This window comes from Desmodus rotundus, chromosome 6 (assembly GCF_022682495.2).
Source record: "Desmodus rotundus isolate HL8 chromosome 6, HLdesRot8A.1, whole genome shotgun sequence".
NCBI classification, from domain to species: Eukaryota; Metazoa; Chordata; class Mammalia; order Chiroptera; family Phyllostomidae; genus Desmodus; species Desmodus rotundus.
In genome coordinates, this window is record NC_071392.1 from 10229512 (window position 1) to 10243697 (window position 14186).

Here is a 14186-nt window from a genome sequence, read left to right on the forward strand (position 1 = left end):
AAATACTAAGTGATGAAGAGATAAGCCAACCTATCAGATGCACAGTTGAAAACACTGGTAATCAGGATGCTCACAGAATTGGCTGAGTATGGTCACTAAATAGAGGAAGAAATGAAGGTTATGAAAGGTGAAATAAAGGAAAATGTACAGGGAGCCAACAGTGAAAGGAAGGAAACCTGGACTCAAATCAACAGTTTGGAGCAGAAGGAAGAAAGAAATAGTCAACCAAAACAGGATGAAGAAACAAGAATTCAAAAAAATGAGGAGAGGCTTAGGAACCTCTGGGACACCTTTAAACGTTCCAACATCTGAATCATAGGGGTGCCAGAAGGAGAAGAGCAAGAGCAAGAAATTGAAAACTTATTTGAAAAAATAATGAAGGAGAATTTCCCCAATCTGGCAAAGGAAATAGACTTCTGGGAAGTCCAGGAAGCTCAGAGTCCCAAAGAAGTTGGACCCAAGGAGGAACACACCAAAGCACATCATAATTACATTACCCAAGATTAAAGATGAGGAAAGAATCTTAAAAGCAGCAAGAGAAAAGGAGACAGTTACCTATAAAGGAGTTCCCATTAGACTATCAGCTGATTTCTCAAAAGAAACCTTGCAGGCAAGAAGGGGCTGGAAAGAAGTATTCCAAGTCATGAAAGGCAAGGACCTACACCCAAGATTACTCTATCCAGCAAAGCTCTCATTTAGAATGGAAGGACAGATAAAATGCTTCCCAGAAAAGGTCAAGTTGAAGGAGTTCCTCATCACCAAGCCCCTATTATGTGACATGTTAAAGGGACTTATCTAAGAAGAAGAAGAAGATAAAAAATATGAACAGTGAAATGACAACAAATTCACAACTATCAAATGAACCTAAAAAGCAAAAACAAACTAAGCTAGAACAACTAGAACAGGAACAGAATCACAGAAATGGAGATCACATGGAGGGTTATCAGCAGGGAATGGGAAGAGGAGAAAGGGAGAAACGTTACAGGGAATAAGTACCAAATGGTAGGTAGAAAATAGACAGGGGGAGGTTAAGAATAGTATAGGAGATGGAGAAGTCAAAGAACTTATATGTATGACCCATGACATGAACTAAAGTGGGGGGAGGCGGTGTGCAGAGCAGAGGGGAATAAAAGGGGGAAAATGGGACAACTGTAATAGCATAATAAATAAAATATATTAAAACAAGAAATAGAAAATAGGAGAAAAGTCCTAGGAAAACAGGGTGTTTGATGTACTCTAGTGTCAAGGAGCTGGGGAAATGCAAGGGACGTGGGGGGTGTGTGTGTGTGTGTGTGTGTCTGCGCGGTTTCCTCTTTCTCCCAGTGCACTAAGCTTGAGAGGCTACATTGGATCGCTGAGACTATCTCATATCTTTAATTCAGATGCTGGGGACAAGTGGCACGTTTTTTGTTATTGGAGATGACACTATGGGCCTCAGACACCATAGCTATGCACACAGAGCCTGCATGGACATATGCCAGAGGCAAAATAGCAACCCCCTCTAATTCACTCCAAATTCTTCCAGCACTATCTTTCTCCTCTCTCCTATCCTACATTTTTGACTTCTCAAAACCTCCCCAAGCATCTGGACCCAGCCCTAAGGTTGTCCCATGCTCCAAAAGTACTGCTTCTAAATGGGAATGTCCTTTACCGATGGCTCTGCATTCAGATGTGAGTTTGGCTAAATGATGGGAGTGACTCACAGTGAAGCTGGAATGACAGATAGATGAACCAGAGGGACACCTGTGGGTGAGAGAAACTGGTTATTCTAGATTCTTTCCTGATTGGCTCCAAGTTTAGCATATTCATCCCAGTGGGGCCTTGTGTGTGGTTCCTGTTTTGAGGGGGGCGGTGGGGAAAAAGAGACTGGCTACCTCCCATATGCACACGGACCATTGGACCCGCAACCTCTCGGTGAACAGAACGATGCTCCAAGCAACTGCCGCCCGGCCAGGGCCTCTGGGAACGTTTTGTCTCATCTCTGTTAATCCGATCCCTCCCTGAGACTGTCAGAGATATTTCAAAAAATTTCAAATAAGGTAGAACCTAGAAAAAAAAGTGGAGAGCAAGGTGGGGTCTCAGAGCTTTCCTTTCCAGGAGGTCACTGCCCAGCAAACCACGGTGGAGAGAGGCACCCCTCTCCAGCCGAAACAGAGGACCCATTGTGCCCATTTCCCTTTGCCTTTCTTTACCCAACTGAAGGGGCCTGGCGAGTGGTCTTCCCGGAACAAAGCAGGTCTGTTCAGATGTCTCCTCACTGTAAACATAAGAAACTGCAGCTTGAAAGGGACACTTAGATTCATTAAAATATTTACTAAACTATGCAGTTGGGTCTCTTTTGCACACACCCGCCCACCACTCATGGCTCGCCACCACCCTCCACCCACCCGGAGTCGGCTCAGGACATGTTTGCTGAGTGAAAGGACAGCTCTCGGGTGTCCTCAATCCCCCGTCTGGCTGAAGCACCTCTCCTTTCTCTCCAGGTCCATATTCAAGCCTTTCATCTTTGTTGATGATGTAAAACTTGTCCCCAAAGTACAGTCTCCCTGCTTCGGGGGCGATGACCCTGCCAGAAAGGAGCCTCGGTTCCAGGAGAAACCGGACCGTCGGCATGAACTGTACAAGGCCCATGAGTGGGCACGTGCTGTCATCGCGAGTGACCAGGTGAGTCTGGGGGCGGGCCCATGGAGGGGGGCGGGGTCAGCGAGAAAGTTGCCGGGGGAACGGTGACTGAGCTCACTGTTTTCCTCCTCTCTAGCACGTCTCCTCCCAAAATCCAGGCTCCCAAGGCCCTTCCCAGAATGTGGGTGTTAGTTTTCCCACCCAGTCTCCTGAAAGAAACCGAATGAAACCAAGCCTATGCTTTTGATGTTATTCTAGAGCCCGGTGCGCTAAGAATAGTCCTCTTTCATTTCTGTTTACCCAGGAATTATCGAACCGTTCACTTCTAGTTGGGACAACTGCTTTTCTGCTTTTTGCACTTCTTTGTATACTTTTGAGGGTACAGAAATCGTACATGATGATAACACTTTGAAGATGTTGTTTTAAAAAAACTGAGTTCTTCAACCCTGGCCTGTGTGGCTCAGTTGGTTGGAGCTTTGTCCTGTAACTGACAGGTTTTGGGTTCGATCCCCGTTCCAGGAGCACATGGTCCCTGGTCCTGGTATGTACGGCAGGCAACCAATTAATGTTTCTCGCTTTCCCTTCCTCTCTCCCTTGCTCTCTCTAAAAGCAATGAAAAAAAAAATGTCCTTGGGTGAGGCTTAAAAAAATCCAAAAACCAAAAAAACGGATTCTTCAGAAACAGTTCTGGAAATGGTTAGGGCTGCATAACAATGTGAATGTACTTAATGCCACGACACAGGACACTAAAAATGGTTGTATTTTATGGTAGATATGTCTTATGACAACAAAAGAAAGATTCTTAAGTCTCTGGTTAAAAAGAAGTTATTCTTCAAAAGGCGGAGCCCCTGCCCCAGCCGAAGCTTTGGTGCATGAAGTCACGAGGCATCAGTTCAAACACGGCAGCCCCACAGCAGCCGTCAGAGACAGACATTCACATGAGCCCCGGCCTCTACTCTGGGGAAGGGAGGAGGAAGGACCATGGTTGTTAGATGCTCATCTGCTCCCCAAGCATTTTTTCAACAGCTTGGACGAGGTCCAGCTTCTCCTGAACAAAGGGGCAGCTTTTAGGTAAACTGGTGCCTGCCCCTGTGTGGAGTGGGTGAGCACAGGGCGCTGTGCAAAAGAAGGGTGACACCGACGTCAACCCCGGTGGGTTCAGCAAGCACCTCTGAGAAAGGCCAGCTCACATGTCCAAGACCTCGCACTTCCACGCCTCAGCAAGCGCCATTCTGACCGTGTGAAAGTCGCACCATTGTTTTACAGCTGGCCTCCCACCGACCCTTCCCTGGAGCCGTGGGTCCGCTGCTGCTCTACGCAGAGTTCAGCTGGGGGCTCTGCACGTGGCCTCCCACCAGTGTGCATTTTCCAGGCAGGGGACAGTAAGCCCCCAGGAGAAAATGTCACTTTCTGGTGCAGGGTTTGTGGATCTCAGGCAGAGGTAGGGAGGGCTGTGTGTGCTGAGCTATTCTGTGCAAAATTTCAGAGATGAGACTGATGAGAGATTGGGCGGGCTTTGAAATTCAGAGACGACCATCAGTTTGAGTCAAGGATAGGTGGTGACAACAGTTTCTCCCTTCCGGGACTTATTGGGCAAATGCCAATTTTCCACGGTCATCCCCCCTTAGAAGAAGAGATCTCCTTGCCTTAGAAATAAAGTACACTGGTACCGTGGTACGTGTAGTTCCTTTGTTCCAGAACTCGTGAGGAGTGCCAAAACTGATGAGTCCCGAGAAAGTGACACGTGATGATGCATTTTTTCTCATCAAAATGCGACAGGGTTTGACGAGTTTTGAAGCCCATAAGTACTGAGGTGTGACTGTAAATCAAGTTCTATCATTGGTCCATTCATTCATTCAACAAACATGTACTGGGAGTGCCTGCGATGCCCAAGGTACTGGAGGATAGAGCTGAGCCTAGTTTGCAGTCCCCCGGAGCTCAGGATCGAATGGGGACACAGGCAAGTAGACAAAGCTTCACAAGACAGGAAGGCCACCGTGGCAGACGTACAGACCCTGGCCTGGGGGGAGCCCAGAGGAAAGGCTCTGGAAGAGGCCTGAAGCTGGGTGCAGGTTGGCCGGGCCCTGGGGGCCAGCACGCTGGCCTTCGTAGTGGTGGGGAAGAGCAGTATGGGTTGGAGCAATGCAGTCAGTTTGGTGTGGCTGAAGAGTAGGGGCATGGCGAGAGGTGGCCAAGTCAGAGCCTTGTACGTCACAACGGGCCTTCTCGGGCTGTCACTCAGGTTTGTATCCTGAAGGCGGTCGGAAGCCTTGTAAGTGTTCCGAGCAGAGTGGTCACATAACCACAGTGGCCTTCTGGAAGGATCCCCGTGGCCGTCACATAGGAAACATGGATGGGGTTGGCTGTCCCCCTGGGAGGCTTTCCGAGTTCATTGCGATGACTCCCCGGCCCCCACTGTTGTTGTCCTTCCTCAGGAGCAAGGTCGCAAGCTGAGGAAGACCATGCTGGACCTGGAGAAGCAAGGCCTGGAGGCGATGGAAGAGATCCTGGCCAGCTCGGAGCCCCTGGACCCCTCCGAGGTGGGGGACCTTTTCTATGACTGTGTGGACACGGAGATCAAGTTCTTTAAGTGAAGTAAGCGCTCCCTTCCCCCTTCTTATTTAAAGTCTCCCACCTTACTAAATTACCAGCAAAACAAACCGCTCTCCCGTCTGAGTAAAATGAGAAAGTTCTGCTGCGGGCGCCTTTTCCGAAGCCAAATCCAACTGTGAACTTGTGTTCTGCCTGGAATCTCACAACGTCCCCTCTGCCCCGTGGTCCCCTTCCTCTGCGGTGTGACATGCACCCCGTGCACCTGTTGTTCGGCTGTAGGACTAAGCGTGGATTTTAAGCTGCTATCATTGTGTTTCAATGACAATGGACCCATTAGCCTTCTCGGGGGAGGATGAGAGTTCATCAGGCCTTGAAAGGCCGGCTCCACAGTGCTGAGTGTGTGGGAAAGCAAAATCTTTTGAAGTCTTACTCTTTCTCCCGGTAACAATTTCTTTCATGTTAACAAGAGGCTTTTCTTTGTCTGGCCCAGGGTCTTGTGTGTGCACTCGAGGGAGCAGCTTCCCAGCCTCCCTCCACCTGAGTGCAGGTCCCTAGTGCAGAATGTCTCCAGGTGTGTATTCTGAGGGACACAGCCCATGGGAGAAAGGGGTCCCGTCCAGTCCCCGCTCCACCCCAATTCCCGTGATCCTCCAGAACCCGTCTTGTGTGCCGTGGACGCACAGACTGCTTTCACGTGCGGGAGAGCTGATCCTCCTTGCCAGCTGGAACCGGCGCACTTTAGACAGTCAGGGGCAGCCATGCCTGTGAGCGCCCTGAGTGGGTCACCCGAAGGCACCAGGCTTGCCCTGCTTCGAGCACACCCGCCACGTGGGTGAGGCCTCCTGTAGAAATGACTGAGGGTCTGGTTACTGCCATCTAGTTTAGGGTTAATGAAATGGCCCTGTGGCATAGTTCCACCTCCCAAAGCTACGGAGATCTCAGTTAATGAGGAAAAGAAAAGGAGAAACTTCTGAGTGTTTCGAGTCTAGTTAAAGTAGCTGGAATCTTGGCAGCCACAGCATTATCTCAGCAGAGACTTTAATTAAACCAACTGGTGTCCCACGTCATGTTTGCATGAGGGATTTGACTTACCACCAGAGCATGGAGAAGCGTGCGAGGAAGACCAGATGGGCTCAGCGCTGGGGACACAGAGGGCAAAAAGGCGACAGATGGATGTAGAAGCATTTTGCTCCAGGGTAACAGGCCAGCCCCCACCCTTCCTGCCCAGCCTGTTATGTCCCAGAAATCTGCATAGGGAGCAACTGACTGTCCCTGGTCCTTCCCTTTATCCACCCCCCTGCCCCCCCTTTACTGCATGCTCCAGCGGCTGCCCTCAGAGGGTGGCCGAATTGGGCAGGTGGTGGGGGGTAGGCTTACCTCCAGCTACTGAGACTCTCAGCCACTCTGGGAATTTAAAGGGGGAAGAGACAATTAAGGGAAGAGCGTGTTAACATACCAGCTAGTGGGAGGCAGCAGTTTAATTACTACCAGTGACTCCTACCCAGAAGCACTATATCAGAGCCCATGGGACCTGGAAGGGACATGGGTCCCACACGCAGATGTGGACCCTGAGGGTCACAGGTTGTACCGGGACAAATCTTTTTTTCTGCCAACTCCACTTTAAGAGTGCAGGTGTGAGCACACCAGGAGCTTGCTGGAACCGGGAGCTTGCTGCCCTGTAGTTCTGTCAGTTCTGTTTGGAAAATGACTGACTGCCAGTGGTGAGGGCTAGGAAGGCTGTTCGAGCTGAGCAGAGGTCTCAGTAGCCACTCGTGGGGGGCCTGTAGTCGCTGAGCCCTGGTTTGGGCTTTCGCTGTTGATGAACTCAGGGTCTCCTCCTGTGTGGAGCTGCTATTCTGAGAGTGTCTGTCTACCAGGGGAAGGGCGGGGTTCCAGTGTGGCGTAGGCACCTCACCCCCTCCTAGGCCCACCTCCAGAGTGGCTATCTAAAACTAGATGATGCAGAAAGCCACTCCAAAATGTCACAACGAGCTATCACCTCCCCTTGTTATGGAAACATTTTGTCAGACCTGACCTATCTGTGGTACCCAAGGGGATCCGGGGTTTAACCAAAAGGAATCTAGTAAGAATGAATTACACAGAGGCCTGTTTTCATTATTATGGGCCAAAGGTCGCGGGGAACCCAGCCAGCCTTATTGTGTGGTGGGAAACGCAATGGCTGCTTCTGTGAGGGGGCATTGACCTTGGCCCTGCACTTCAGAGAAAGGCCATGCTCACTGAGTTGTCTGGGCTAAAGCTGTACATCACAGTGGTGATGCCCCCGTGTTACCACTAGAGGGCGCAGCAGCCTGGCCGCAGTTAAACAGGGCTGGGATGCTTCCCTCGGGCAGAAAGGCGGCTGTATGTGCAAGCAGTGGACAGATTCTTTGTACGCTGGGAAGGACAAGAGAGCAAAGAATCTGCTGATGCAGCCGTACTCACTTCCAGTGACTTTTATCGACTTATATCAGCAGCTTGAAATACGTTGTTGGATTTGAGCAGGCTGTTGGGGGAATGCTTGTTTATTAATGCTCCGAACAGACTCTGCTTCTGAAAAATGCTTATCATGACGTGGATAATTTCTTGACCAGGGATTGCTTTTCTAAAGGCAATATGGAGAAAATGAATATTCAAGATGAACTATGAAAATAACGTGTAAAGGTCAGGGTGTAAATAGCTTCCTGGAATACCATTTGTGTGTCCATTACGAACCGGGGGGAGGTGGTTGTGCCATGCATGCTTCGTGCAGAAAGAAGACATGGCCGTAAAGGATAGATGTCTCCCCCACTCCCACACCCCATAACCAAGCCTGAGCTAGTCAGTCTCGCCTAGTAGAAGGGATTTACCAGAGAGGAGGACGGCCCTCAGACTCTTAAGGGACAGGGTGGGGCAGAGGCTCCAGGAAAAGTACAGCAACAAAGCAGAAGTAGTGCTCTTTCGTACTTGGGGGTGGTTTGGAACTTTAGGTAGAGTAAGGACGTACTTGCAGTTATGGTGATTCTGTAGTGCCCAATAACATAAGACACAGTGTTATTATTAGAAAGTCTTTCTTACAGGCTAAGCTGCCTACTAGATGTTAGCAGTGAGGTTCCTTCACTATTGGGTGAATTATTAGGTGTAAAAAAATAATTGTCCACCAGGCAAACTACTTTGCACCCTAACTGATGCATCCCACAGTGGTACAGGTGTGACACAGCTGTGTCCGGCCTGGCAGGGAAGCCAGTTGGGACCGGTGTGCTTGTTATGAAGCCACTACCTACAGGCGTTGATGGGGAGGGTCTTCAGCTGAGCTCTCAGCTTTAGGAAGGCAGCGTATGGAGGAAGGGGGAGGGGAACCCACCAGCTGGCCGTTCTTGTAGAAAGGGAGGAGTGGCAGGTCATAGGCACACGCTGTCCCAGAACTCCCTTGTGCTTCCCTGTAGCTGTGGCACCTCATTCTGTTGGGCCAAGTCCCAGCTCCCCTCCTGTGTTTGTGTCAAATGTGCTTTTATCTGACTGACTTCAGACATCCCGAAATGTCACGCGCAGATTTCTCGTGGGAATAAATACGCACATGTCTGCGATCCTATTGTGGGAAGTCAAACCTGTGAGCTGGAAAACGCTATTGGCAGGGGTAATACAAAGGAAAGTCTTTGTTTCCTTCCGTGGGAACTGACCGTGTAGACTTCACAGCCTTTTGTACAAATATCTAAAACCAGATAACTTCCCCATCCAGTGCTTGCCCTTGGAATTGTCTCTAAATACATCACGCATACAATAAAAAAAAGTACCGAATGTCTGCTGGCCTCTTCTGTCCTGTGTCTCATGCGTAAATGTGGGCATCATTCACAACACAGAAAATGCGTGAAAGGGGATATATTTTTCTGACTCGAATCTTCAGAAAACCCAATCAGTTCAGCAGTCGCCTCCATTTTTGTACCGTTCTGTGGATAAATTCACTCTTTACAAGTAAATACAAGACCACGATGAGATCCCGCCTATCGGGATGCTACTATCAAAAACCAGAAAATCTTCAGTGTTGGTGAGGATGTGGAGAAATGGGAGCCCTAGCACATTACTAGGTGGGAATGTCAAATGGAGCTGGGATGGGAAACAGTATGGAGGTTCTTCAAGAAAGTCACAAATCAAATTAGCATATAATCCAGTAATCCCCCCCTCCGAGCATACACCCCAAAGAATTCAAAGCATGTTCTCAAAGGGATGTGTGCGCACCCATGCTCACAGCAGTGTTACTCCAGAAAGCCAAAGGGTGGACACACCCGCAAAGGTCATTAAAGAGTGTGTGCATCGACTGATGAGTGAATGCACGGAACGGGGTGTGTACATAAAATGGAATATCATTCAGCCTTCAAGAGGAAGGAAATTTTGACACGTGCCACAACAGGGCTGGACCTTGAGGACAGCATGCTGGGTGAAGTTAGGCAGTCTCCAATAGGCAAATATTGTATTATTCCATATATATGAGGTACCAAGAGAAGTCAAACTCAGAGACAGAAAGCAGAATGGTGGCTGCCGGGCGCGGTGTAGGTGAAGGAATCGGCAAACTGCTTGCACCACGGAATGTGGGGCGGGCCCATTCCTGGGACTGCTGGGACCCAAGGGGTAAGGGCTTGCTTGGGTGTTACGTCACTGGATGCTCAGCACTATATGCTCAGGTATGTGGTTATGTCTCCATGTTACATGTGAGGAAACCAGTACGGAGGTTCCTGAGCTCAGCACTGGTCACCATGGATAGGTTTCAGCAAGGAAACGACCAGAAGCATTTCCACTTACGACAGTTTATTAGGTACCGAGAAATGAATCTGCAGAGGGAATGTCCATAAATATAAAACACATGTGAAACCCCAGGGGCAGAGACAGCGTCCTGTCCGTGGGGGGGCCTGGGACTCGGACGTCTCTGTGTGAGGTTATGGTCAAGGGCTCATCCTTCGTCCTGAGCATTCAAAGGGCCTGAACTCAGGGACAGGTCTCCAGGAGAGACTCGATGCCAGATTCCTGAGACTCCTCCCTAATTGCGAAGTATGGTTCCTGCTCCTTCCTTCTCTCTGTCCTTGAATCGTTTTATTTTTAATTTCTGCCCCAGCGGTGCAGAGCATGGACGTGGAAACACCTCCCTGGGGCAGGCAGAGCGCTCTCAGGTAGAACTGCCTTTCTCTAGGGCCTTCTTACTCATGGTCATTAAATCCTTGGTGATTATTCTGTCCAACTGAGAGGGAGGCGGAGTGGATACCATTATAATAAAGAAATTCTGACCTTTCGGAAACCTTCCAGAACCCACAAAACAAATCAGCTATGCCCAGAGCTGGTACCCTGGAGAAACTTCTTTTCCATTGATTTAGCTGTTGCAGTTTGGCTTGATTTATTCCCCAGAGAAGGGAACTTGACCTTGCTCACGCGCTTCTCTCTGCAAGGACGAAGCACGAAAATGATGCTGGGTGGCCTCTTGGTCTTTACTGCAGACCACAGGCAGGTGTATGCGGTCACAGCCACGCGTTTGCCAGAGCCCTCTGATCTGTCTACCTTTTCTGGATGGCTTCGGCTGGGTGTGATATCCTTGAGGTGTGAGCACATGAGAGGCTGGCTCCAAAGGAAACATTTGCACAGCTCTTCCAGCCTCTCCCTCCCCGATTTCCTGTAATCTACAGCTTTTTTGATAACAGACCAGGGACCAGTCTGTTTCCTTCCATTTTCTGTCCTTCCCCCGTCACAGCCTTCCTCTCCAAGGATGCAGAGCATCTGGGGTCAGGCGGCAAGCGAAAACACGCCTCCCTTCTTCCCTCGCAGCTCCAGACAAAGGGCGTGAGCAGCAGTCAGAGCCCATCCTGACCAGCTCCGTGTTCAGGGCTGGCTGCACTTGGACACCACTCTCCCCCTCCCTGCCCCCTCCAGAGGTACCCTCTCAGGGACCAGGGCCTCTCAGACCAGTTAGACTGTTGGGCTCAGAAGGGAGCTGGGTTTCTCCTGGCGGATGGTTCCACGTTTCCCAAGGCTGGGGGTGGGGCACTAGATATTTGAGGCAGATAGTTCATCATGTTTTGGTCTACACTTGATCTTTCCATACAAATCCTGCACTCAGGGGAGAATAAGAAAAGAGACCTCTGAGACAGAATTAGTAATTTAATAATGAGTTACGTAGGTCTCTCACTTGCAGGGAAAATACCCAAATCTCATAAAGCTCACCCCTCCTCACCCTGGCTGCCAGGATGGGGCTCGGGACTGGGAAGGGACAAGAGGGAAAGTCTCGGGGACTTGGGCGTGAAGGCCACTGTAAACAGAGCGTTGGCTACTTGTAGGGTCATTCAATTACAAAAGGGCCAAGCCCGCTCCTGCCTTGACTTTTCATTATATTTACATTAGGCAGGAAAAAAAAAATCCCTGTACTGCAAAACGGGAACGAGATGCTGCATCTCGTTCGCTGGAGGCTGTGTGGCCTTGTCTGGGTGTGGGGACACACGAGTCTCTCTGAGCTGTGTCATTTATAAGGCATTATTTGGTTCGATTCTGCAGTTTGTACGCTGAGAATATAAAATCATGCCAATGAGAAGCTGCGGTGGCTACTGTGACTTTGGACTACTTGCAAACCAAGGGATCTTCTAAAACCGGTTCCGAATCCAGGAAGGGCCAGCCTGCGCGCATATTTACAGTCATGGGATGGACACTATGGGGTGGGGACAGGGCTCTGTCTGCATGGACAGACGGATGCCAAGATGCATTTTTAAAAAGGGAGAAACAGTGAGTGTGGTTTTTTAAAAAATAAAAGTTGACTACGATACTGACTTAAAGCCTGTGCAATCCACGTATGTACAATAAATAAATGCTCCATTCAGAGCTTGTATGTCAACTGAGTTACGACTCGAGTGGGGTGAGGTCAGACACGGTCTCCCGGCAGGCCTGTCCCGCAATGCGGAGTCCCGGTGCTCGCAGGCCAGGCTTCCTCGGTCTTCTCACCGGAGAGTCTTCAGAGATAACTGTGGAAACACGACGACACGACCAGGTGGGGTGAGAAGACTCATGCACGCAGATGGCCCACCCGGGGCTGGGCACAGAGGTTCTCCATCACGGGCAAGGAGCTGATTTCACCCAGCGGGGCGCGGGTGGGAAAGGGATGAAATGGGACATGGGTTCGTGGCACGTGGGGACCCAATGCCATCTTATAAACATTGACAGGATCAAGCACCAGCAGAGTCACTGGGCAGGGAGCTCAAGAAAAGCAAAGAACTTGCTGGAGATGCCAAGACAAGGCAATGGAAAAGAGACAAAGAGCCCAGGCCTTCCGATGTCCAGCCCAGGGCTCCCACGTGTGCGCCCGTCACTTGGGCCCTGTAGCCATAAAAGAGCGCCCTCCGGGGCATGGGTTGCTCCATCTGGAACCCAGTGATTTCTCTGGGCAATCGCTCTGTGTCTCACTGAAGTGAGAATGAGTCAAGATGATGTTCAGTGAGACATAAGGAAGCTCTTGGCTCTGGGACGACCAAGGCGGACTTCCCAGTCCATCCCTGACTAGACATTCATGGGCCCGGTGATCCGGGTGTGTGCCTGCCACAAGGCCAGGGACCAGACCCTGTGCAGCGTCCGATCACACCTGCACATTTGAAGGTGAGGGTGACCCCTGTCCGGGCAACATTAACGTGCCAGGAGAAGTGGTGACCTGCAGCGGAAGGAGCACTGGACAAGGACTCAGAGGTCTGGCCATGTGACTTTGGGCAAGTTCCTTAACTCCTTGGAGCTCTGTTTTCTTATTTGAAAAAGAAAAAAATAGCACTGACAGCATCTCTCCAGCTTCTATCACAGGGTTAATGAAAGGGTCAAATGAGATAAGATACACAAGTTATCTGAAAAATGTATAGAGTTACGCAACGCAGGGATTATTATTTTGATGATGACTATATGTTTCTGACCACAGGAGTCAGGTGTTCATGGTGGAAAATTCAGGAATTGCAGAAATGGACTAGGAAGAAAATAAAACTCAGCGCTAACCTCCCAGAGCAAATGCCTACGCACGGTTTTGTCTTCTGTCCTGCTCATACATAGCTCCTTCTCAAGGCAATCACATGCCCAGTTTTGAGCCTGTGACCACCTGAGGATGGTTATTGCAATTCCTGGGTTAGCTGCGCTAGGAAAGGGGGCTGTGCTGTCCGCCTTCAAGGGGCCCATCCCAGCTTCCAGGGACCTCGTCCCTTCCTTCTCACATGACTTTCCTTGAGGTTCCGTACAGCTGCAGAAGGGCCCAATGTAACAGCAGGTCACCCTCTGTCACACAGAACTCCAAACGGGGAGGGTCTAATGGGTGTTTGCAAAGAAACAAGGGGACTTTAAATACGAGACGCGACCATGTGCGGGGAGAGTCGTGATCTCTGCCCAGGTTGGGAGACGCTCTGTCCAGGTTGCCTCACGAGAGAATGAGGGCATTTCTTGTCTTATCACATAGGACCCGGCCCTGCTCCCACTTTCCTCTGGCCACCAGGACTTGACCTGTGACTAAACCTGGCCAAAATAAATGGTAAAGTTGATGTCTATATGGGATTAAACTTAAGAGTTCCAAATTTGGAACATCGAGTGATACCAAACCATGGTAACAGAATCCTTTCCCTTTAGTTGAAAGAAAATTTCTTGAAAAATACATTAAATTTGCAGTCATGGGTCTTCTTGTTCAGTCGCCATGTCTAATAGAACTACTTTGTATCGTTCTCAACATGTTAAGTTTAATTCTCTCCAATATTTTGTCAGCTCTTTTTATGTTTCACCCATTCTTGTGTTAGCCAGAAATTTCAAATAAAAATGCTCTATATGTAAACAAAAATTACAATGTTGATGGGGGGCAAAAGCCCCCAAGGACAAGAAACCTCATGTTCTAGAGATGTGTAAACACGACAGAGTTTCTCAGGCTCCTCCAGCCAACAGAGGAGGGAAGAATGAAGGGGGAGGGAATGCCGCAGAGTCCACAGGGTTCTGTATGTGGCCGTCGTTCCAGGGGACCCTGCTCACTCTTTAGTACCCCCAAGGGGCTTTCC

At 49.7% G+C, this 14186-nt stretch overlaps 2 protein-coding genes across 3 annotated transcripts in view; one reads left to right on the forward strand and one right to left on the reverse strand.

Annotated features, from left to right (window-relative positions):
• The window catches only part of SCRN1 (secernin 1), a 53702-nt gene extending 44749 nt beyond the window's left edge, over window positions 1–8953 (forward strand). The window contains exons 7-8 of the mRNA XM_053926903.2: window positions 2484–2664; window positions 5058–8953. Coding sequence (XP_053782878.1) covers window positions 2484–2664; window positions 5058–5216 — 340 coding nt within the window. The 3' untranslated portion in view covers window positions 5217–8953. The remainder of the gene's footprint in view (window positions 1–2483; window positions 2665–5057) is intronic.
• Window positions 8954–9937: 984 nt separating this feature from the next.
• WIPF3 (WAS/WASL interacting protein family member 3) overlaps window positions 9938–14186 on the reverse strand; it is a 72522-nt gene continuing 68273 nt past the window's right edge. For both annotated transcript variants that reach the window (XM_053926934.2, XM_053926936.2), the window contains one exon: window positions 9938–12143. In XM_053926934.2, the coding sequence (XP_053782909.1) occupies window positions 12022–12143 (122 nt within the window). In that variant the 3' untranslated portion in view covers window positions 9938–12021. The remainder of the gene's footprint in view (window positions 12144–14186) is intronic.